General features: G+C 41.1%; 1 protein-coding gene and 1 long non-coding RNA gene across 3 annotated transcripts in view; one reads left to right on the forward strand and one right to left on the reverse strand.

Moving 5' to 3' along the window:
- The window catches only part of LOC123387907, a 28,065-nt gene extending 14,294 nt beyond the window's left edge, over positions 1-13,771 (forward strand). The window contains exon 2 of the long non-coding RNA XR_006602402.1: positions 10,738-13,771. This is a non-coding gene — a long non-coding RNA (uncharacterized LOC123387907). The remainder of the gene's footprint in view (positions 1-10,737) is intronic.
- ZRANB3 (zinc finger RANBP2-type containing 3) overlaps positions 7,867-22,070 on the reverse strand; it is a 323,717-nt gene continuing 309,513 nt past the window's right edge. For both annotated transcript variants that reach the window (XM_013046760.2, XM_013046761.2), the window contains exons 17-21: positions 21,350-21,492; positions 15,281-15,391; positions 13,827-14,229; positions 10,974-11,105; positions 7,867-8,898 (exon numbers count right to left, since the gene is read on the reverse strand). In XM_013046760.2, coding sequence (XP_012902214.1) covers positions 8,800-8,898; positions 10,974-11,105; positions 13,827-14,229; positions 15,281-15,391; positions 21,350-21,492 — 888 coding nt within the window. In that variant the 3' untranslated portion in view covers positions 7,867-8,799. The remainder of the gene's footprint in view (positions 8,899-10,973; positions 11,106-13,826; positions 14,230-15,280; positions 15,392-21,349; positions 21,493-22,070) is intronic.

Consider the following 22,070-nt stretch of genomic DNA (forward strand, 5'->3'; position numbering starts at 1 on the left):
GATCAAGAGTTGGGTGCTCTATTGACTGAACCACCCAGGTGCCCCTGGAAAGCTCTTGATTGCTCCTTCAATTCTGAATAACCCTGCTGGGTAGAGAGTTCTTGATTGGAAATTTTTTCCTTTTAGCGCTTTGAATATGTCATACCACTCTCTTCTGCCCTCCCATGTTTTTGCTGAGAAATATGCTGAAAGCTTTATATGTGATAAGTTGTTTTCCTTTTGCTGCTTTTCAGATTCTCTTTAACTTTTGACATTGCAATTATGTGTACTGGTGTGGATCTCTTGAAGTTCATTTTATTTGGGAGTCTTTTGACTTCCTGGACCTGGATGCCTATTTCCTTCCCCAAATTAGGAAAGTTTTCAGCTAGTATTTCTTCAAAAAAGTTTTTGGTCCATTTGCTTTTCTTTGGGGAACTCTATAATGTGAATGTGTATTTCACTTGATGTTGTCCTAATGTTCCCATTAAGGAATCATCCTTTTAAAAAAATATTACTTTTCTTTTTGCTGCTCTGTCCAATGTTTCACTGCTTTTTCTTCCAGTTTGCTGATCAATTCTTCTGCTTCATCCAGTATGTTATTGAACTCCTCTAGTTTGGGTATTATATTCTTCAGCTCTTTAACTTCTGTGGGTAGGTTTCTTGTATTTCTTCTTCTTTGTTGAAGATCTCATGGTATTCATTCATTTTTCTCCCGAGTTTAGTGAACAACTTTTATGCCCATTCCTTTGAAGTCTTAGTTAGTAGAATGGTTATCTCCATTTCATTAAAATATTTTTCTGAAGTTTTGTCTTGTTTCTTTCATTTGGATAATCTTCCCCTGCCTCCTAATTTTGTGAGGCTCTCTGTGTTTATTTCTGTATAGTCTGGGAAGCAATACTCTCTCCCAGACTTGAAGGGTTACTCATGCCCTGGGGTGGAAGCCTGGCAAGCTCTGTCTCTCTTGAATGTTTCAGTCCTATGGAGCCCAGAAATACAACCGCACCCCATAGCAAGCCAGTGCCAATGTTCAGGGAGTACTGCCTGTGCAGAGTGCGTTCACTTTTGGGGTCTGGCAAGCTGTAGGCCATGGTGGATAAGCACCAGATTGGGGAGCACCTTATCCATTGGCTTTGGCAAGGCAGGGGCCACCATGGAGTTGTGTAGGGCTTGGATAAGCCTTCTACTGGATCTGGTGGGCTGGGGGCCCTAGTGGAGGAGCACTGTGGGGGTTGAGTCCACATGTCAGATCTCACAGAGTGGAGGCATGGTGGATAAACACTGGGCTGGATCCGGTAGGGTAGGGCTTCAAGACGTTGGGGGGACAACATTAATGAGGAAGTGGGACTAAAGAGTAAGATTATGAGCACCACAAATGGCACTGGCCAGCACAGGGCTAGCAAGGAAGGAGAGAAAATTAAAAAGTCACCTGCCAGCATCTCTCTCTGCAGAAAACTATACTCAATCCCTGACATTCTGATGTACTCCCTAAGACTAGTAAATGAACCTCCCTCACACACAGCTCAGTTCCACAAACTACTGCCTCTGCATTGGGACTTATAGCAAGTGAGTCTATGTGTCAGCCCTTAAAGAGCAGAATCTGTTTCCTATAGTCCTTTGGCTCTCTTGGACGTTAGCTCTGCTGATTTCAGTGGCAGTTGTTTTGGAGGCCTTTCTTTTCAGTGCAGGACCTATGGGTAGAGTGCCTGATGGAGCTCAGACCTCTTGTTCCTCAGAGAGGGGCTATGAGTTTGTGATATTCCTCCTTTTTGTGGGTTGATGCACTGGTGGTGGGAGTCTCTCTTTTTTCTGCCCTGTGTTGTGGAGGAGCTGTTCTGAAAAGATGAGTCTGTATGTACTAGAACTTTGGTGTGTCCATGGCAAGAGGTAGGCCCAGGATCTTTCTATGATGCCATCTTGGAACCCCACTAGGATTTCTGTCTTTTTAAAAACTGAATATTTATTGTAGACACCTACTACAATTTATCCATTCATCTGTCTGTAGACAGGTTGTTTCCATACCTTGACTACTGTGAACGAAGCTGCATGGAAGGTGTACAGATACCTCTTTGAGATAGTGGTTTTATTCACTTTGGATATACGTGGAGCGGTGCAATAGTAGTCTCATATGGTAGTTCTATTTTTAATTGCTTAAGGCACCAACCCATTTCCCATAGTGGAAATTTACCAGTTTACATCCCCACCAATAGTGCATAAGGGTTCCTTTTCCTCCACATCATTACTAGCATTTATTATCTCTTGTCTTAATAGTAGTCAGTCTGAACAGTACAAGGTGATATCACATCGTGGTCCTGATTTGCATTTCCTTGATGATTAGAGATATTAGCCATTTTATGTGTTCTTTAGAAAAATGTCTATTCAGGTCCTTTGCCCATTTTTAAATTGGGTTTTTCTTTTTTCTTTTTATTTTTTTTTACTATTGAGTTGTATAAGTTCCTTATATATTTTGGATATTAACCTCTTATTGAGTGTGTTTGCAAATATTTTTTCTTTCTGGAGGTTGTCTTTTCTTTTTTTTTAAAAGATTTTATTTATTTATTTGAAAGAGAGAGAGAGATCACAAGTAGGCAGAGAGGCAGGCGGGGGCATGGGGCAGGGAGCAGGCTCTCTGATAAGCAGAGAGCCGGATGCGGGGCTCGATCCCAGGACCCTGGGATCATGACCTGAGCTGAAGGCAGAGGCTTTAACCCACTGAGCCACCCAGGCGCCCCTGGAGGTTGTCTTTTCATTTTGCATATAGTTTCATTACTTTATAGAAGCTTTTAGGTTTATATAGTCCCACTTGTTTATTTTTGCTTTTGTTGCTATTGATGTTAAATTCAAAAGACTATAGCCAAGACTGCTATCAAGGAGCTCACCCTCTATTTTTTCGGAAGTATAGTTGACATATTAACTGGAACTGTACAATGTAGTGATTCATCATTATGCAGTGTTCACCACAGTAAGTGTTGTCACCATCTTTCACTATACAGAATCACTACATTATTGATAATATTCCCTGTGCTTTATTTTCCATCCCCGATAACTTACTATTTTGTAAATTAAGTTTATGCTACTTAACCCCCTCACTTATTTTGCCTCTCTTCCCTTTAGGCAGCCATCAGTTTGTTCTCTGTATTTTGAGAGTCTGTTTCTGGGTTTTTTTATTTGTTTTTGTTTTTTTTTTAGATTTCACAGATAAGTGAAAATACATGGTATTTGTCTTTTTTCTGTCTGACTTATTTCATGTAGCATAATGCCTTCTAGGTCCATCCATATTGTCAGGAATGGTAGTTTCATCCTTTTTTCTGAGTAATATTCCGTTGTATATATATCTTCTTTATCCATTCATTTACTGGTGGCTACTTGGGTTGCTTCCAAATCTTGGCTATAGTAAAGAATGCTGCAGTAAACATAGGGGCACATATATCTTTTCAAATTTGTGTTTTCATTTTCTTTGGGTAAACACCCAGCACTCAAATCACTGAATTATATGTTATTTCCATTTTTAATTTTCAAAAAAACCTCCATACTGTTTCCATAGTGAATGTACCAATATGCCTTCCTACCAACAGTGCATGAGGTTCCTTTTTCTCCACATCTTTGTCAACACTTGTTATTTTGTGTCTTTTTGATATTACCCATTCTAATTGATGTGAAGTATTACCTTATTGTGGCTTTGATTTGCATTTCCCTGATGATTAGTCATGAGCATCTTTTCATATATCTGCCATCTGTGTATCTTTTTTTGGAAAAATGCCTATTCACATTTCTCTTTTTGTTGGCTTTTTTTGGGGGGGGGAGTACTGAGTTATAGGAGTTGTTTATATATTTTGGATATTAACCCCTATAGGACAGATTATCTGCAAATATATTCTCCCATTCTATACTTTGCCCTTTGATGGTCTACTTTGCTGTGCAGAAGCTTTTTATTTTGTTGTAGTCCCACCCATTTACTTTTGCTTTTGTTTCTCTTGCTTTAGGAGACAGATCTAGAAAAATGTTGCCATGGCTAATATCAGAGCAATAACAACCTATGTTCTCTTCTAGGATTTGGATGGTTTCAGGTCTCTCATTTTGGTCTTTAATCCATTCTGAGCTTATTTTTGTGTATGGTGTAAGAAAGTGGTCCAGTTTCCCCAACACCATTTACTAAACAGGCTGCCTTTTCCTCATTGCACATTCCTGCCTCCTTTGTATTTGATTAATTGACTCTATATGTATCTGCTTATTTCTGGGCTCTCTATTCTGTTGCCTTGATTTGTCTATTTCTATGTCAGTACCATATTTTTTTTTAGTTATTAGAGCTTTGTAGTATATCTTGAAATGTAGAATTGTGATACTTCCATCTTTCATCTACTCTTCTCTCAAGTCTGACAATCATCTTTTTGACCATTATTTTTTTTTTAAATATTTTATTTATTTATTTGACAGAGAGAGCGATCACAAGTAGACAGAGAGAGAGGAAGGGAAGCAGGCTCCATGCCGAGCAGAGAGCCGGATGTGGGGCTCGATCCCAGGATGCTGGGATCATGACCCGAGCCGAAAGCAGAGGCTTTAACCCACTGAGCCACCCAGGTGCCCCTTGACCATTACTTTTAACTCCTTATAATATAGACTGATGATCAACATTTCATTTAGTTCTTTCCCTTAAGTTTTGTCTCATTTTTAAAAAAGATTTATTTATTTATTTGACAGATAGATAAAGCACCAGTTGGCAGAGCGGCAGGCAGAGGGAGAGGGAGAAGCAGGCTCTCCACTGAGCAGGGAGCCCAATGCAGGGCTCAATCCCAGGACCCTGGGATCACGACTCGAGCTGAAGGCAGCTGCTCAACCGACTGAGCCACCCAGGTGCCCCTTTTCTCATATTTTTTTGTTTGGATGATATTCCTCTGTTTTCATTTTGTTTTACTTTCTGGGTTTGTTTGAATGAATTAGGCAAAGCAGCTACCTCTCCCATTCTGGATGATAGGACGTGTACAGGAATATCCCTGATGTAGACTGTGTATGTCTGATGGTTTGGGCTGGCTGGTTATAGCAGTGAGGGGTGTGGTCTGAAAATTCCCTGAGCGGTCTACTCTGGGTCACTCTGATAAGACGGCTGGGGCTGAAGCAGGCAGAGAGCAGAGGTCCCTGGGTGCTTCACAAAGGGGTGCCCTGGTGGGATAGTTGGAACTGAAGTGGGCATGGGCTGGATGGTCCCCCGGCATTCTGTGCTTGGAGAATCCTGGAGGGATGGTTCCAGCTATAGTCAGTGTGGCGTAGGGGACCTCAGGGCACTGAGGTGAGTTGGCTGGAGCTAAAACAGGTGGAGGCATAGGGTGTCCTGGAGTGCTTTGTGCCTTTATTATCTGGGGAAGTTGGCTGCAGCTGTAATGGGCACAACTAGAGGAGGGACCTGGTGTGCACTGTGTTGGGCTCACCTTGGGGGGACAGCTGGAGCTGGCAGGCATGCGTGTAGGGGCCGTGTTGGGAAGATGTCAGGCTGGTGTGGGCTAGGGACCTGGTGTTTGCTAATGCAGCAGGCTGGCTACAGTGCTGAGACCTTGAGCCCATCTGTGCCGTCAAGGTAAGGCTGAATGTAAACAGTGGTAATCACTAGCACATGAGTCCGGGGAAAGTTCTAGCAGTTCCTTCGCTGTTTGTTGAATGGCCTAGGGTTAGTTCAGTTGCCTAGTTAGTTAGTTCTTAGTCAAGTTAGTCTAGTTGCCTTTTGAACTGCTGCTCCTTTTCCATGCCACAGCATGGGTGAATCTGTGCATGGGTACCTCTGTGCTATCTCTTCCTGCTGCAGTTTACATCAGGGCTGGGTTTCCTGTTGTAACTGTGTCTCTGTTTCTCCTGCTGTTTTCTGTGTGGCCTCTCTATCTTGTTGTACAGAAGCTGTTCAATCAGTCCTCAGTTCTTCTTGAGGGGAAGCTGCTCTAGATGTTGGTATAGATTTGGTATGTTTGTGGAAGGAGGTAAGCCAAAGGTCTTCCTAGCCACCATCTCAGACCTAAATCTTCCCTTTTTCCTTTGAGGAGTTTTATTGTTTCAGGTCTTATATTCAAGACTCTAATCAATTTTGAATTGATCTGTGTACATGGTATAAAGTAGGGGGTCCAGTTTTCCCATCACCATTTATTGAGGAGACTATCCTTTCTCAATTTTATATTCTTGGCTCGTTTGTGAAAATCAGTTGACTCTCTCTAAAATAAATTTAGTAAGGCGGGGGAGGGACACACCTGGGTGCTTCAGTTGGTTAAGTGGCCGGCTCTTGTTTTTTTCAGGTTTGTGAGATCCAGCCTGGTATTGGGCTTCACGATCAGCAGGGAGTCTGCTTGAGGATTCTGTCTCTCTGCCCTTCCCCTCTGTCTCTAAAATAAAATAAATCTTTAAAAAAAAAAAAGAAAGAAAATCAGTTGACATAGTTTTATTTTTGGGCCCTCTATGCTCTTCTATTGATCTATGGATTTGTTTTTATAGCAATACCATAATGTTTTGATTACTACAGCTTTGTAAATAGTTGCAATCTGGAAGCCTGATTCCTCCAACTTTGTTCTTTTTTCTCAAGATTGCTTTGCTATTTTTAGTTTTGTGGTTCCCAACAAATTTTATTTTATTTTATTTTTTAAAGATTTTATTTATTTATTTGACAGACAGAGATCACAAGTAGGCAGAGAGGCAGGCAGAGAGAGAGAGAGAGAGAGAGAGAGGGAAGCAGGCTTCCTGCGGAGCAGAAAGCCCGATGCGGGGCTCCATCCCAGGACCCTGAGATCATGACCCGAGCCGAAGGCAGCAGCCCAAACCACTGAACCACCCAGGCGCCCCCAACAAATTTTAAAGAAAAAATTTTTTTCTATTTCTTTGAAAGATGCTACTGGATTATTAATAGGGATTACACTGCATCTATAGATTTCTTTGTGTAGTATGGACTTTCTCATAATATAAATTTTTCCCACCCATGAATATGGAGTATCTTTCCATTTGTGTCTTTTTCTTTTTTTTTTTCATTAAAGTCTGGTAGTTTCAGTGTACATATCTTTTACCTCCTTAGTTAAATGTATTCCTAAGTATTTTATTCTTTTTGATGTTTTTATGGCATTTTTATTTGGCCATAAAATTGGCACATGGGTCATTTCATCTTAAACCATCATTCATTTATTCCATCTGAGAACACTGTTCCTAGAACTGCCACCTTAGTTTAATCTAAAGAGGTAACTTCTTGGGGTGTCTGGGTGGTTCAGTGGGTTAAACCTCAGCCTTCAGCTCAGGTCATGGTCTCAGGGTCCTGGGATCAAGCCCCACATCGGGCTGTCTGCTTGGCAGGGAGCCTGCTTCCCCCTCTCTCTGACTGCCTCTCTGCCTACTTGTGATCTCTCTATGTCAAATAAATAAAATCTTAAAAAAAAAAAATAAAGAGTAACTTCCACTGATACCTGACCTACTTAGACCTAAGTCTCACTGCAAGCACCCCATGCTGGAGGAAAAACAGCCTGCCGATTTCTCAGCTCTCAGCCGTGAGGAATCCTAGGTTACCCTGGCAATGAGGCAGAAAACTGCAAAAAGCCTGACCAGCAAAGCAGAAAGGAGAAGAAAGCAAGCCCGACCTAATTTATAAAAGAAACACCGCTATTTGCTCTCATACAATAAAAGTTATAAACCTTAAGAACTCTAAAAGGATAATTCATGATTGGATAATCTTTCTTTAAAAACAAGTCCTCTACATTGTAAAACATCAGCTACTAATGAAGACTGTAAAGTGCTGAAATAAATAAATGAAATTTACATCCAAACAGTATTTACAAACAGGACTTTCATGAATGTAATTCTTCCTTGGGCCTGTAGTTTGTGTAGTTCTAACTCTTACCTCGCATGACTTTGACATTTTGGAGGACTGTACCCTGGTTTTGTTTTATTTTCATGCTTTTATTTTTGAATATCAATGATATATTAGTATTACCACTGTCTTTTTGAAACCTATATCTCCATCTGCTCATGCTTTAATATAAAGTGTTTGATTGTCCTCACTCTTTTTAAAAGAGGTACCAGTAAAATACACTTTTAATAAGACTGGGATTTTAAAAACAAAGTAATAGCCAGGAGATAAAGAGCACTTGGACATTGAATGTAGTTTTATGCATTAAAATTAACTAACTGACAAATGAAGTTCAAGTGACATTCTATGTTTTCAGTTTTTAAACAGTTTTAACAATCACTAGGTTTAACAAATCTAGAACCCCGAATTGTCTACCAATACTGTAGGTCCAATTAGCTTATTTTCAGAAGCATCTTTTCAATAAAGACAATCTGTTGAGAAATAAATAGGGCAACACTCAAAATGTGTGCCCAAAGCCCATTTTGGAGGCAGTCAGTGAGTAAGAGTCTCTCTCGCATACAAACCAGGGTGCTCATGCTTGCCCCCGAATTCCTGGATGATTTGCCTCCGAAATTTCCCTTGTAGTTTTCCAGTACTCTGAATCTACACGCAGCAGTTCATAACCAATACTAATCCAGCAGCATTTCCAAGTATTTTTCAAATACAATCTATGCATAATACCATGATTAAGGTACTGCAGGGGGAAATGAAAGCTCAACAAAACCTGACTGAAACATAATTGAGAGCCTGCCTGAAATCATGAAGATCACAGAAATATTTAGTATTTTATCTCAGTTTGTGTTAAGAACTTTCAAAAGGTATTGGACACTAAAAGCATATAATATGAAAGGGAAAGTTGAATTCTTGATTTTTTGCTCTAAAAATGTTCACTCTTCATATAGAAACATGAAAAAAATGTGTTCGGTTCCTACACATGTAAATCATTTGTCATCCATTCAACTTCACTTCTTCACCAAAAATCTTGTGATGTCTGATCCATGCTTTGATGCTAGAGATTGTCTTCTCCCCTGGCTTCTTTCCTTAGCTTGTCTGGCAGTTCTCTAAAAGTTAAAAAATATAAATGGTACACCTGTTAGGAAGAGAGTACTAGTTCCGGAATCTCAAAAACTTTATTTCATCAGTCTGGAAAAATCTACATTATCACCATGCCCTGTTTCAGTGCTTTGCCCTCAGATGGCACACCACACCACAAGAAGAGGACCCCAATAGCTTAGTAAATGCCCCAAGGTCCTAGGTTCACTTAGGACCAGATGCTTTGGAGAATGACTTACTCCCCATTGAGACTGTGACTCCCTCCCTTTGAGGACTACAGGAGGCCCCAATTCTCCTCATCTAAGTAAGGGCGTACATAAGCCGTCTTGTGATTTCTCCCAGTGTGGTGCATGTAAGCCTACTGGCTTCCCATTCTGGGGTCTCAGAAGCCACTCCCAAGCCAATGCAGAAAAACAAAATGAGGTAGATCAAAACTGGATTCTTCTGCTATTTCCACAAATAAAATTTCTCATGAGAATCTAAAAATGATTACAGAAGGGGTGGGTTTTCTTTTTGCTACATAGTAATTCTCTTAATAGGTCTTGCATGTGCCAATAATTTTCACGGCTGAGAAATCGGATGACTTTTTTCCCAGTTCAGGTATGTGAAGTTATCCAGGTGGCAGGTGTGGGGAGAGAAAAGAGGGTTAAAACTAAAAGCAAAAAACCCTACTTACATTACAAGGTCCATTTTATGTAAAAATTGTATTTGTGAAGAAACTGAGGAACCTAAAATATTAAAATAAGGCTAAAAGTGCTTATACAGTATGAACAATGGCAAAGGATCTGAACAGTTTTTGAAAGTGTCAAACCACTGATTAGCATTTGTAGAACCCTCAGTATCTTTGGTAAACAAAATCGTGGCAGGCCCTTCTTACGCCCTCAGATGAGCACTGATGAGCTTGCTCAGTTCAACGGGCACTCTCGTCCCTCAACAGGGCTGGGAGACAGGAGGAGAACACAGTCCTTTGGGAAACTGCTTGAAGTTAAATTCCTACAGTCAAACCCTTCACTCCATGGTTTTACATTTGAGGATCTAAAGGAACAACCTCAAAGCAGAACAGTGTATAAACAGGAAATATAAACCACTTCAATGCTCATCAGTCTGGGAATGGCTAAATAAATTATAGCAGACATATACTCAATAGAATAATGTGTAGCCATTTTGGATGATAAACATAAATGCTTATTATGGGAACATGGGAAAATGCTTAAATCCTGTCACAATTAGGGCGCCTGGGTGGCTCAGTGGTTTAAAGCCTCTGCCTTCGGCTCAGGTCATGATCTCAGGGTTCTGGGATCGAGGCCTGCATCGGGCTTTCTGCTCAGTAGGGAGCCTGCTTCCCTCTCTCTCTGCCTGCCTCTCTGCCTACTTGTGATTTCTGTCTGTCAGATAAATAAATAAAATCTTAAAAAAAAAATAAATCCTGTCACAATTAGAAAAACAGAAAGTGCATATTGAATGTGTGCTTCTTTCTAAGAAAACTTTAATTAGCAGATCCTTTTGCTAAATGGCCTGTTAAAAATCCATGCTACTTGGTAAATAATAGTTGGTAAATAATACTGTTGGTAAATATTTTCCCCTGCGGTTTTAAGCAACAGGTAATAGTTCAAAAAGGTGCCAAGGTTAACAAGTTTTGCACTTTGGCCAAGAGTGTAATGTCTGCATGTTGAACTGAGGCGGGGTGGGGGTGGGGATCCTGGAAAGAATTTATTAATGTTCTCTGACATGTCAGGATAGCCTTAGCTGCAAGCGTCAGCACACACCACTGCCTCAGTTCACCAGTCTGCTGGGCTGATGGTCTGGGTCACTTCCACACCATGTAAGTTACATTCATTTTCTTCTAGGTGGTGGTGACAATTTCCTGTCCTAGAACGAATTCAAAGGAAAGCAGCTTCTCTTCTGTTTGGGACTGGGAACTCATATCAGCCTTGAGAGGAAACTCAGGTGATGAAGGGAATAAAGCCATCTCGGAACCCAGACAAGGGATACGGCTTCATCCACTCAGCCTCCTATGCCTGTGTACACACTTTTCTTTGCTGTCCCAGGATGAAGCCACATGGGTCTGCATAGTGTCACTCACCTCCCTGTGACACACTGTGCACAGCGTCTGCAGGTTGTCCAGGGAGCACTGTCCTCCTCCACCAGATACGGGCTTGATGTGGTCCACCTGCCAGAAATGCCCTTCTCCTGGGCTTCTTATCATTTCATTAAGCTGCAGTAAGAACACAAGATCAGCACTTTTCAACATACGCTGTGGGAACTGGTGGTTTTGCCTTGTGCAATCATGTTTATACAGCAAAATCACAGCAAAAAATACATTAGGATGGCTTTTTATAGCTTTTATTGTGAATAGGAAAAAGCCTCTAGGTTAGCAATTTGAAAGCAATAAAATATGTTTCTGGAAAAAGTTCTTTCTCCCTTACCTAACCCATTTTGAAAAAATTACAAGCAAGTATAAAGTACCAAGACTCCTGACAGATGGGGAAAATTACTTGCTTCTGCACCTTTGAGCTAGTTTAGATAGTCAGTAAAGAAAACTGTGACAAGAATGAGATCAGATTAGAAATTTAAAAAACTTCTGAATATTACTGAGTCAAATAATCTTTAATTATACCTAAAGTCATTTGTTGTTATAAACAGTGAAAGTTCAACAGCTGTCAGCCGGAACCTTTATGCCGTTCATCTGGGAACCTCCCCAGTTCCATGGACTGGAATGAAGTTTCCACAACAGATCTCTCTCACTGGCCTATCTAGAATAAACAAAGTTGTCCACGTAAAGCAGCACTATTTAGGCCTGCTCACATATATGCACTTTATATTTTATCTGTGATGACCTACATAAAAATGGGATGTATTTTAACATCCTGCTCGAGGCAGTAAATGCAGCTCAGCATTGTAGTTTTTTCAATATGATAAAGATGAGCATGAAGCCTGTTTGTATTTGCATGGTCTTGGACAAGGCCGAAATTAAAATCGCTGCATGCTGCTGGCCAAGGGAACCTGTGTCATAGTTCTAACACACTTTGTCAGACATGTGGAGGCAGAGGGACCTAACCAGCAGTGCCCAGCCCGAGAGGAGCCCCAAGAGGCAGCAGGCTGGAGCACTGAACTCTCCAGCTGAGGCCAGCCTTGTTAGCAGCAGTTACAGATGGCCGTCTTGTGCATCAAGCAAATGATGCGTTTTTAGGAAAGAATATCCATTTTGTCTGCTTTTTGTAATTATTTTTTTTTGCTCACGACAGGCTCGGGTGGACTCTCTAATCCAGAGGTGCTTCTCTATTTCTTCTAGTAGTTCCCAGTCACATGGGGTCAGTCTTCAGCTGTTTAACTCTTAAAACAACCACTCCGTCTCCGGACTGGTCCTCCCCAATTGAGCCCTATGGTGCTCTCTAGCCTTGGAACACTTTTAATAGAATACTATGTAATAACTTCTGTTCCTGGAGAGGAATGTCCTTGTGTCCTTTCATTGTGTGTCTTCTGGAAGACTGCTCTGGGGCAGCAGACAGTTACTGCCGTCTGGCTGACACCCCTGGGATGGGTGCATGTGTCCCTCACCAATTAGACTAAAGGATATTTCGGGAACTCTGGGTATCATGAAAGAAACATTGTATTTCCCTAGCTCTCAAAGTCATGTTAATTCATCTTTGTAGAGATGTTTAACTAATTCTGTCATAATTTGGTGATACTAGGCAAATAAAAATGTCTGATTTGACCAACTGGCAGAAATTTATCCATTACTTTAGTGGGGAGAGAATGGCTCAGGAGTGACTTTTAAAATTAAACATTTTTCTCTAGTCTGAAACTTAGAACTGATTAGATCACAACATTAGAAACCAGTTGAATTTTGGAAATAAAAGTAAAAACTGGTTGTTTTCTAAGAGTAATATTTTTTCCATCAATTGCTCTGCCAAAATTACATTTTACAGTGGGATGAACATAAATATTTTCTTCTCATTGTAATGAACTATATTTTGGGGGTTATCTTCCTCTTGTCATTCAATACTAACATCATGAAAAGTGGAACAACCAGACCATAGGTCCTTCTTGATGGAATGCATGTATCATCTGTTAAGCTCTCTTCCCAAAATAATTTAATCAGAATCTAATTAAGCCACTATATCTTATAACTATTATTCTGGAATCAGGGGGATAGGGAAACATGTCAAATAATACCATGAGGATACAGGAAGACAAATCCATAATGTAGGAAATCCTACAGGCAAATGATTCAGTTTCTTGAATAGTCAATAGTATAAAAAAAGGAATGGGGTGATATTATAGATTAATTGGAAAATAAGAAATATAATGAAGAAATGCAGTGTGTGAATCATATTGTGATCCTAATTTGAACAAAGTAACTGCAAAAAGATATTTTGAGAATCTGGGAAACCAAACCTGGAGTTACTAAGTAATCATAATTGTTTTGGTATGATAATGGGTACTGGGGTACAGGATTATATTTTTAAAAGAGACAAAAAGAAGGAGGGTGGAAGGAAGTCTCTGTGGGAGGTACATAATGGAAGTTTTTAAAGAGCAAATGAGGGGCACCTGGATGGCTCAGTTGGTAGAGCATACAACTCGATCTCAGGGTCTTGAGTTCAAGTGCCACAATGGATGTAGAGATTATTTAAAAAAAAAAAGAAAGAAAGAAAGAAAAGAAAAGAAAAGAAAGGAAAGAAAGAAAGAAAGAAAGAAATGTTGTCTGGAATTTGCTCTAAAATAATCCCAGGAGAAAAAAACGACTGAGGTGAGGGACAAATGAAAATGAAGGCAAAATGCTGATAACGGTGCAAGTTCGGTGATGGGTCTGTGGGTTGATTTTTCTATTTTTGTATGTATATTTCAAAAACTGCCATATTAAAAAGTTAAAAAAGTTGAGTCAATATTCATCACTCAGTACAATGCAGACTTCTGTCACAGAATTATAATTTACCTGTTCCAGTGGGAGCTTTGAGATCCAGGTAATATCCAGAAGATTCTTTCTCTGGCTTTTGGGGGCATCTCTCAGACGTAAAAAGAGTTCTTGTGCATTCAGATTACATAGCTGACACACACCGTGTTCAACTTCAAATACTTTGGCTCGCAGGTAATTGTTATTAGATCGAATCCAAAACTCTTCCTGACATTTCAGAGAGCAAAACCGTGAATCCCAAGCGTTCACTTTACCCTCTTGCTTAGTTTGGCAAGTGGGTTGCTGACAGCGAAGGCAAAGTGGATTTCCTTCATTATCCACAGCTTGCACATAGCCTTTGGATATAGAAGGCTTCCCAGTGAGAACAGCTTGGGCTTCGCAGGGATTTAGAAATGGGACACATACTCCATCATCAAGGAACTTTCTAGAATTGAGCAAAACATGCAATAAGTAACTAATGAGCACTTAATACCAAAGAGTCACTACTTCAAATAATGAACGGTCTTCAAAGGTTCTGTACTGATAAACAGTAAATGCAGGACCCACAGATTCTGCGATTTCAGTGTGGAAACAACAGAGACTCAGCACTCGATGCTCCAGAAACAAGAGGGAGTCAGCACTCCATGCTCCATGCCAAATAAAGGAAAGAATGGGGGTGTTACAAAATTCATTTGAATACAAATATGCTGCCTCTCTTGGGAATTTAGATATCTTCAAGTTAAACAATCAGACTTGGAAATACCTGGGGAAGCTGGCAAATGAGAAGTTAGAAAATTCTTTTTCAGGCTGAGAAAGGACAGACTAATGTGAAACCCCACCCGAAGCTGGGGCTCCTATGCTCTGCATGTGTTGGGACCACACACCGCAGCAGGACAGAGAGGTCATCTACTAAGGCTTCCATGACACCCTGTGGCAGTCCCTGTTGGCCTACAGCAGACAGGCACACCCACAGAATGACAGAGCCAAGGTGCTAACAGAGTTTTTATGAACTGGAATGGAAGACTTGCTAAGTATGTGCCTCTACAGGTAAATCCAGATTTGACTAAATTAAAATGAGAAATGAAACACGACAGAACATGCACTCAATTTTTTAAAAGGAAAAGGCACATTCCTCAATTATGTTGAAAGGTACTACACGGAATTACCACAACTGCTTGCCTATTTTCCATGGCTGTTTGTTAGAAGTGTTAAAAAGAAAAAGCTTCTTGGGATAGAAAGAGCTCATGCCTGGGAACATCTAGTGTCTTTGGGTGGGTCACTTGGTCTACCTGGTCTCAGGGTCCTTCTGATGTCTAAGGTGAGGACATCCTACTCCTCACAGGGTTACTAGGAGGATGGAAGAGCTACCATACCGTGAAAGCTCTTTCTAACCTGTTAAGTGGCCATATCAAGGTCAAGCATGATCACAAACATGAATACAGAACTCTAAAGGAGGACACATAGTACTATGGTCCTCCTCATAAACAAAACCTTACTGTGTAGGAAGTTCCTGTGGCCCGGACTCCTTTGTGATGAGACGGACACGGCCCCCATCCTTCTTCACTTTGTCCAATGATGCTACAGCAACATCTTCTTTGGTGATGTATCTAAAACAATTACATGTTAAGTAGATTTCCTCTCTTCTAAGTTTTTCTATTTCATGCTTCTATTCCTCCTTGTAAAAGCAAGAGGAAAAAAGGCAAGACAGGAGCCTTCGTGGTGCTAATTACCAATATTAGGGAATATTTCCTACCTTTCCATTGGCCTCCATGTGTGGGAAACACATTTCTGTTCCAAAGTGGTTTTTTCTAGATTTATTTTTTTAAGTCTTTTCAAGAGTCATTCATTATCCTCTGGACCAGTTTTCACTTTGGGGACAAGAGGAGTGGGTGTAGGGATAAGAACCAAATCCATGCACAACTAACTGACAGCTGTGAGTAAATAGCTTGCCCCGCTGCGTGGAGAATCTCTCACTGCATGTGTACCTCCCTCTTGGCCTTTTCGTCCAAGTTCCTTCAGCCACCTTGGTCAGTTACAACAGGGTATCAGCGTACTGGGGAAAAGTGACTCTCTTTTTAGTTAACCAGGTTTCATCACATCTTCTATATTCCTAAGGCTGTTTCCATTATTATCAGCCATACAGGGTTTATGGAATCTTCCATAATAAATAAAGCCACTCTTGATGTGGGATTCAGAACCTTATTACACAACACTACTGATCCCACACAATGGTTTAGGGACTGGAAGTAAAGAGGAAAGTTATTCCAATTAAAGGTGACGGGGGAATTTAAGTAGGTAAAATGCAATTACCCAATTAATTTCTTCTAATTAGCATGGCCCACTTTCTCTGGTAGTTTACACTTCTTGTAATTTTTTTTCCTTTTTAATTAGTTTAAACATGAATTTCTTCATATTTCCAAGTACTTCTTAATTTGGTATCTTGACAATAAAGTTAAATCACAATGGAATTGTGTAATTGTAGGTAAGATCTTAGAAATTTGCTTTTCTGTTAAAGTAGATTTAATAACAGATTTGGTTTTTATAAACTATTAATTTTTTGACTAGCTGATACATGCACGTATTTCAAAATTCAAAAGGTCGGCAGTGGTGTCTATGGTGAAGAGCAAGTTTCCCATCCATTCCCATCCCTCCTCCAAAGTTACCTCTGTGATCAGTTTTTAACACATCCTCTTAGAATGTTTTTCTGTGTATAGGTTTGTACCTTTTATTTTCTTGGTATTTTTACTGACATATACCATAAAATTTCCCATTTTAAAGTTTACATTTCAGGGCATTCTAGTTCATTCACAAGGTTGTCCAGCCATCACCACTAATTCCAGAACATTTTCATCACCCCAGAAAGAAACCTGTATTCATTAGCAGTCACTCCTCATTATACTTTTTTTTTTTTTTAAAGCAAATGGTAGCATAATAAACACGCTAATCTCCACCTTGTTCTTTTTTACCTACACATCCGAGAGGTCTTTCCAGATTAGTACATACGGGTTGCCCTGTTTTTTAATGATGACATGTTATTCCATTATTTCAATAAACCATATAATATGTTTATCGCTGTTCTAGTCTCTGCTATCTCAAATAGTGCTGTAATATCCCCACACTTATTTCTACACATTAAATCCTTGTAGAATAAATTTTCTGGAAGCAGAATTGCTGGGTCAAAGGTCTTGGGTACTTTAAATTTGGACAGATTTTGACACATCGCTTTCTCCTTTGGGTTTATACCAACCAATAGAGGGGCTTACTGGCAATGTGGGAGAGGACCTGTTTCCTCACACTTAAACTAGCACAAGATCTGTCAGTTAAAAACATCTTTGCTAACGGTGATACATATCTCCTTATAGCTTTAAATCTGCATTTCTCCTGGGAGGAGTGACCCTCTTTTCATATATTTGCATTTCTACTGGTGTGTTATTCTAAAAGCAAAAGAAAAAAAGAATCACAGTGAATTCTTCCAGAATTCTCTAACTTGCCCTTTTGGTTCCCAAATTTCCCATATCCCCTCATCCCCCAATTCTTCAACCATTTCATTCCCTCGACAAAAGCACTTCACTAAAGTATTTCAGTGGATTCTAATGAACTCAAACACTTCCTGGCTTTGAGGGGCAAGGGGATATTAAGCCTTGCTTCAGGTATTATTCAGTGTTTAAAAGCTTCGAGACCTAATTCAGTAACTTTAAAAGATGCTGAGAAATCTATTCAGAGATTTAAGAGCTAAAAATAACCTTTCCTACAAGAGATTTAAGCACAAAATTCTGGAAACCACAAGAAAGAGATCAATCAACCCCAAAGCGGGAGGTTGGCATCTTCTCAAACATGGCTGTGTTACCACCATTTAATTTTCCATTGAGGTTTGCTGGGAAGCTGATGTAAGTGTACCACCTCTCAAAAGGATTAGGGTAAGAATAGGGAAGGGGGAACACTGCCTACTGAAGTAATTCCTGGGTGGGCATGGCAGTATTAGATGGCAAATTTTAGAGAAGAGAAGAGTATGTTGGAAAGTGGCCACAATAGTGAAAACAGTGCTGGGCTCTAGGATGCTGACCTGCTTTGGGGGTCAAAAGAAATCGCTGGCATCCTAAACCCAACAGGGCTCCAAGGAAAGCAGGCCTGCCTTTGACAAATGGGAACTAAGCAACTGGAACAAGAGCTGGTGACCTTGGCTTCCATTCACATTTAAGACAGAGCTACTCAAAGCTAACTGCAAAATCTGAGCTTGGAAGGGTTCCGTGCACGAAATGGTGTGTATCACTGCAGGATAATCTGGCTGGAGATCTAGCCACTGCTTAAAGTTAGTGTCTGTGTGTCTTTATTCTAAGGCCATTCCATTTTTTTAGAGAGGAATCCTCTAATTTTCTGCTCAGAAGTAAAATGTGTGTAGTACCCTGGAAGTGAAGAAAGGGGCCTGGCAAGTGCTGGTTTCCAATAGAACATCTCTTCCTTTATCTCTACTAAGCCTGGTGTTTCCAAGGCTGGTGCCTCCCTGGCTCAGTTTCAATAGAAAGTAGACTGGTAGGACAATGGGAGGGCAAGGCATCCAGTGTCTACCTGCTCCTCAGACAGACTTCCAGTCAGGGCTGTTGCGCAGCCCCATCTCTCACACCTGCTTTAAGAGAGACACAGTTATGCCAAGTCACGGGGCCTGCTGGGGTTGTCCAGCAAGAACAAGCACGCTTCCCCAAAGCACACCCCTCTGCGGGCACACAGTTTTGTTTTCATTGCTCTGCTAAGTCCACTTCCCTAGAGCCTTCCCTCTCTCCCGCTTTCTCATCAGTCACTGAGGTCTCCAGATCTACCTCTCGGCACCACTCCCCATCCTCTTTCCTCCATTCCCATCCCTCCTAATGTCTCTTAACTTATGTGGGAGGCAGTATCTTAACCATCTCTCCCTAGGACTCCTCCTGTCTCCCATATTCAGGCAAGCACTCATCTAGGTCCTGTGGTAAAGGGTTTGTAGATGTGATTCGGGTTACTAATCAGCTGACCTTAAGAAAGGGAGCAATTCCAAGAATGAGAAGGATTTGACACACCATTGCTGGCCCAGGGATGTAGGAACTCCTCTGTCAGAACTAGAAAAAAGCCTCTAGAAACTAAGGGCAAGCCGCACTCTGACAGCCAGCAAGAAAACCCAAGTCCTGCAATCACAAGGAACTGAATTCTGTCAACGACCTCACTGAGGGTGGAAATGGACTCCGGACTCTCAGGGAGAGTCCAACCTGCTGACACCTTGAATTCAACCTTAGAAAATCCAGAGCAGAGAAACCAGTAGAGCCAGCTCAGGCCTCTGACGTACAGAGCTGTGAAAGAATACATTTCTGTGGCTGTGAGCTGCTAAGTTTGTGGTGATGTGTTACATAAGGCAGTAGAAGAAAGCCAATGCAACCTGCTTCCGTATTTCAGGTCCTCCCTTTTGATCTCATTTCGCAACTGCTGGCAGGGCGAGCTCTGGAAAACAAGTCCGACTGATGACTCTGCTGCTTGACACAGGTCTTAGCTTTCATATAGCATCTCCATAAAATTTGATAGGTAACGCCGTGTGCCTGACTTGGGTTTGTATTGGTTTCATAACTTCTGCTTTTACACCTGCTCAGCCAGCTTTCTTGGGTGGTTCTCTAAGTGGTCGTCCATGTCTGATGGGGAGGCAACAAGTCTAGGAATGGCTGGAGTGGGCTGTAAATTTAGTTAAGAAGGAGATTAAGGTCATGCATAGAGAAGACCAATACTGCAACTAAGACGGTGGTGATGACAATGAGAAAATATAGGAAACAGGATTGAGAGGAACAGCATAGGCAGGCATCATGCTTTCTGTTACACACGGGTGGGTATCTGTATGTGTAGGGGTGTGTGTGCATGTGTGTATATATACATATATCAACATACACATATATTTTAAATGTCTTTTTTTACATAAAGTAATAAGCATTCATGGGAAATACTTAAGCACTATGGAAGAGTTTAGATGAGTCCCAAACTGGCAGCTTCTAGACAAATCCAACCAGTCAAAGGGCTTTAACTGATTCATATAGTATTTTACCTTTAGCCTGAATTTGAATGACTTCAGATGGTTTAGGCATTTCCCAATTTGTCATACTTTCCCCCCTACCTCAACCTTTTCTGGTTTTACACTTGATCTCATGTGTTCATTTATGGTTCCTGCTTTGCTTTTAGTCAAAGGAGTTTGCGATCCAGGCCTAAAGTATACAGTCCCTACTATCTCCACGACTCCTCTATTATATGGTCTATAGCAAGACCCCTCATCAGGGGCACTATCGACATTCTGAAACAGATAATTTCTTGGGAGTGCAGTTCTGTTCACTGTAGGATTTTCAGCAGTATCCCAGGCCTCTAGCCACTACATGTTCCCCAGTTGTAGCCCCTAATTATAAGAAACTAAAATGTCTCCTAACATTGCCATCCTGGGAGAGTCAAAGTGCCCTCAGCTGAGAACTACTGTCTTAAAGAAACCTCTAATAAGAGTTTCTAAGGTACCCTTCTAGATACTTTCTGTGTCATAACAGCAATTACATATATCTGTATCTCCATCCTTTTTTTTAACACTTATTTTTACTCTTAATAATGTATCACAAGTATCATTCCTTCTTCTCACATATGACTATACCATATGCCACATTTTGCAACAGCTGAAGGGATCTGTCACTGTACAGGGATACAAGCTGGATGATCAGCTGCATCTTCTCACGTATCATTGCTGGATGTTTTTTACCTGTGTGCATGGACAAGGCTAGAGACTGTAAACTGGTGGGGTGAAGACACATGACTGGTGTGTGGAGACAGCAAGAGTGACAGGAGCTTGTTCTGCCACGTGGCTGTTCAGTTTGGTGCTTTGGGATCTCTTCCCATGCAGGAGCTGGGCAACAGAACAGTGGACTGTGCATCGCTGCTTCCTGCTGAGGGGACAGTCTACAGAGAAGGGGGCCTGAGGTCCTGCAGGGTATGCCTGAGCAGGGCAGAGATGACTAGGTAGCCAAGAAAGGAAAAGTACATGTACAGGATTAGGAAAAAACCTGTAATGATTAAGGTAAAACATAGACAGGACACACTTGATCTTTTGCTTCTGGCCATGGGCAAGAGACTAGTTCCCTGCCACCCTCTGGGTGCTGATGTGACAAGAACTGGTCCCCTGCTGCATGGCACCCAGATTCATGCTACAGGAGCACAGGGCAGTGGCTCTTCTAACAGGGATGTGTCTTTCTGTCGGTAAACTGTGTCCTGGCTTTGGCAGGTCACAGGTCACACCGTCTGTCACTCTGGCGTCTCTTCTGATAAGTGGGGATTCATGGGAACCAAGACCCAGAAAACCTGATCTTTCCAGCAGATCTGATCAAATTCACAAAATATCTAATTATGGTGCTATAAAACAAGCTGTTATTTTATGTATGATTTTCTCTTAACTCATCAGGATTTATTTCATTAGCGATGACATAAAACGTCTCAGAACCCCGCCCCCCAACCCTGTGCCATGCCCGCGGCAGAAATAACCATGACAAATAATGAACTACAAAATAAAAAAGAAAGACAATGCATACCTTTTCGTACTATTTTGTTTGGTTTGTTGCTTTGTGATCTCTTCCAAAGCAAGAAGTGGGCTACAGAAGAGCTGCCCGCTTTTCCTGATAATCTTTTGCTTCATGGCCGTTAGACTACTCCATTCTCGAACAAACCTCAAAATCTGCCAGAACATGAGATAATGAAAAGAGTTTCCAGCTCACCAGGCATCTTCCTTTGAAAGTAAAGCCCCTTATCCCATCAGAAAACTGCTGTTTTATTATATCCCCAAATAGGTTTCCAAATGCTACAATTTCAGGCTTTCTTCAGTTTGATGCATCTTCACATCTATTGTGAAATACCTGTGGCCAGTTCTGCAGAGGTCTCTTTCAACGCAAAGACTCAAAAGGTGCATTTTAGGACACCCAGCATATGTCCTTAACACACACGGGGACCAATGGCAACAATGTGCTCAGCGAGACGGAAAGAGGTCCGGCTGTCAGAAGCACAAAGCCAGCAGGGCCCCGGCAAAAGTGGTCTTGGGGAGAGCGGGTCTAAGAGCAGCGGCGGGCTTCAGTGCCACATCTGAGAACTGCTTTATCTGACTACCTGACTTCTCACAGGAAGATAGCCAGCAATAAATCTGGGACATTTTTACCTGCGTTGCTCTTATTATTAGTCAATTGTACGTAACTGGCTATTTTCTGGGAATCTGAGTGAGAATCAGGATTCAATGATATCAGAGAAAGTAGCTCACTGCTA

The sequence above is a fragment of the Mustela putorius genome, unplaced genomic scaffold (genome assembly GCF_011764305.1).
Source record: "Mustela putorius furo isolate JIRA1106 unplaced genomic scaffold, ASM1176430v1.1 tig00003867_pilon_pilon_pilon, whole genome shotgun sequence".
Classification (NCBI taxonomy): Eukaryota; Metazoa; Chordata; class Mammalia; order Carnivora; family Mustelidae; genus Mustela; species Mustela putorius.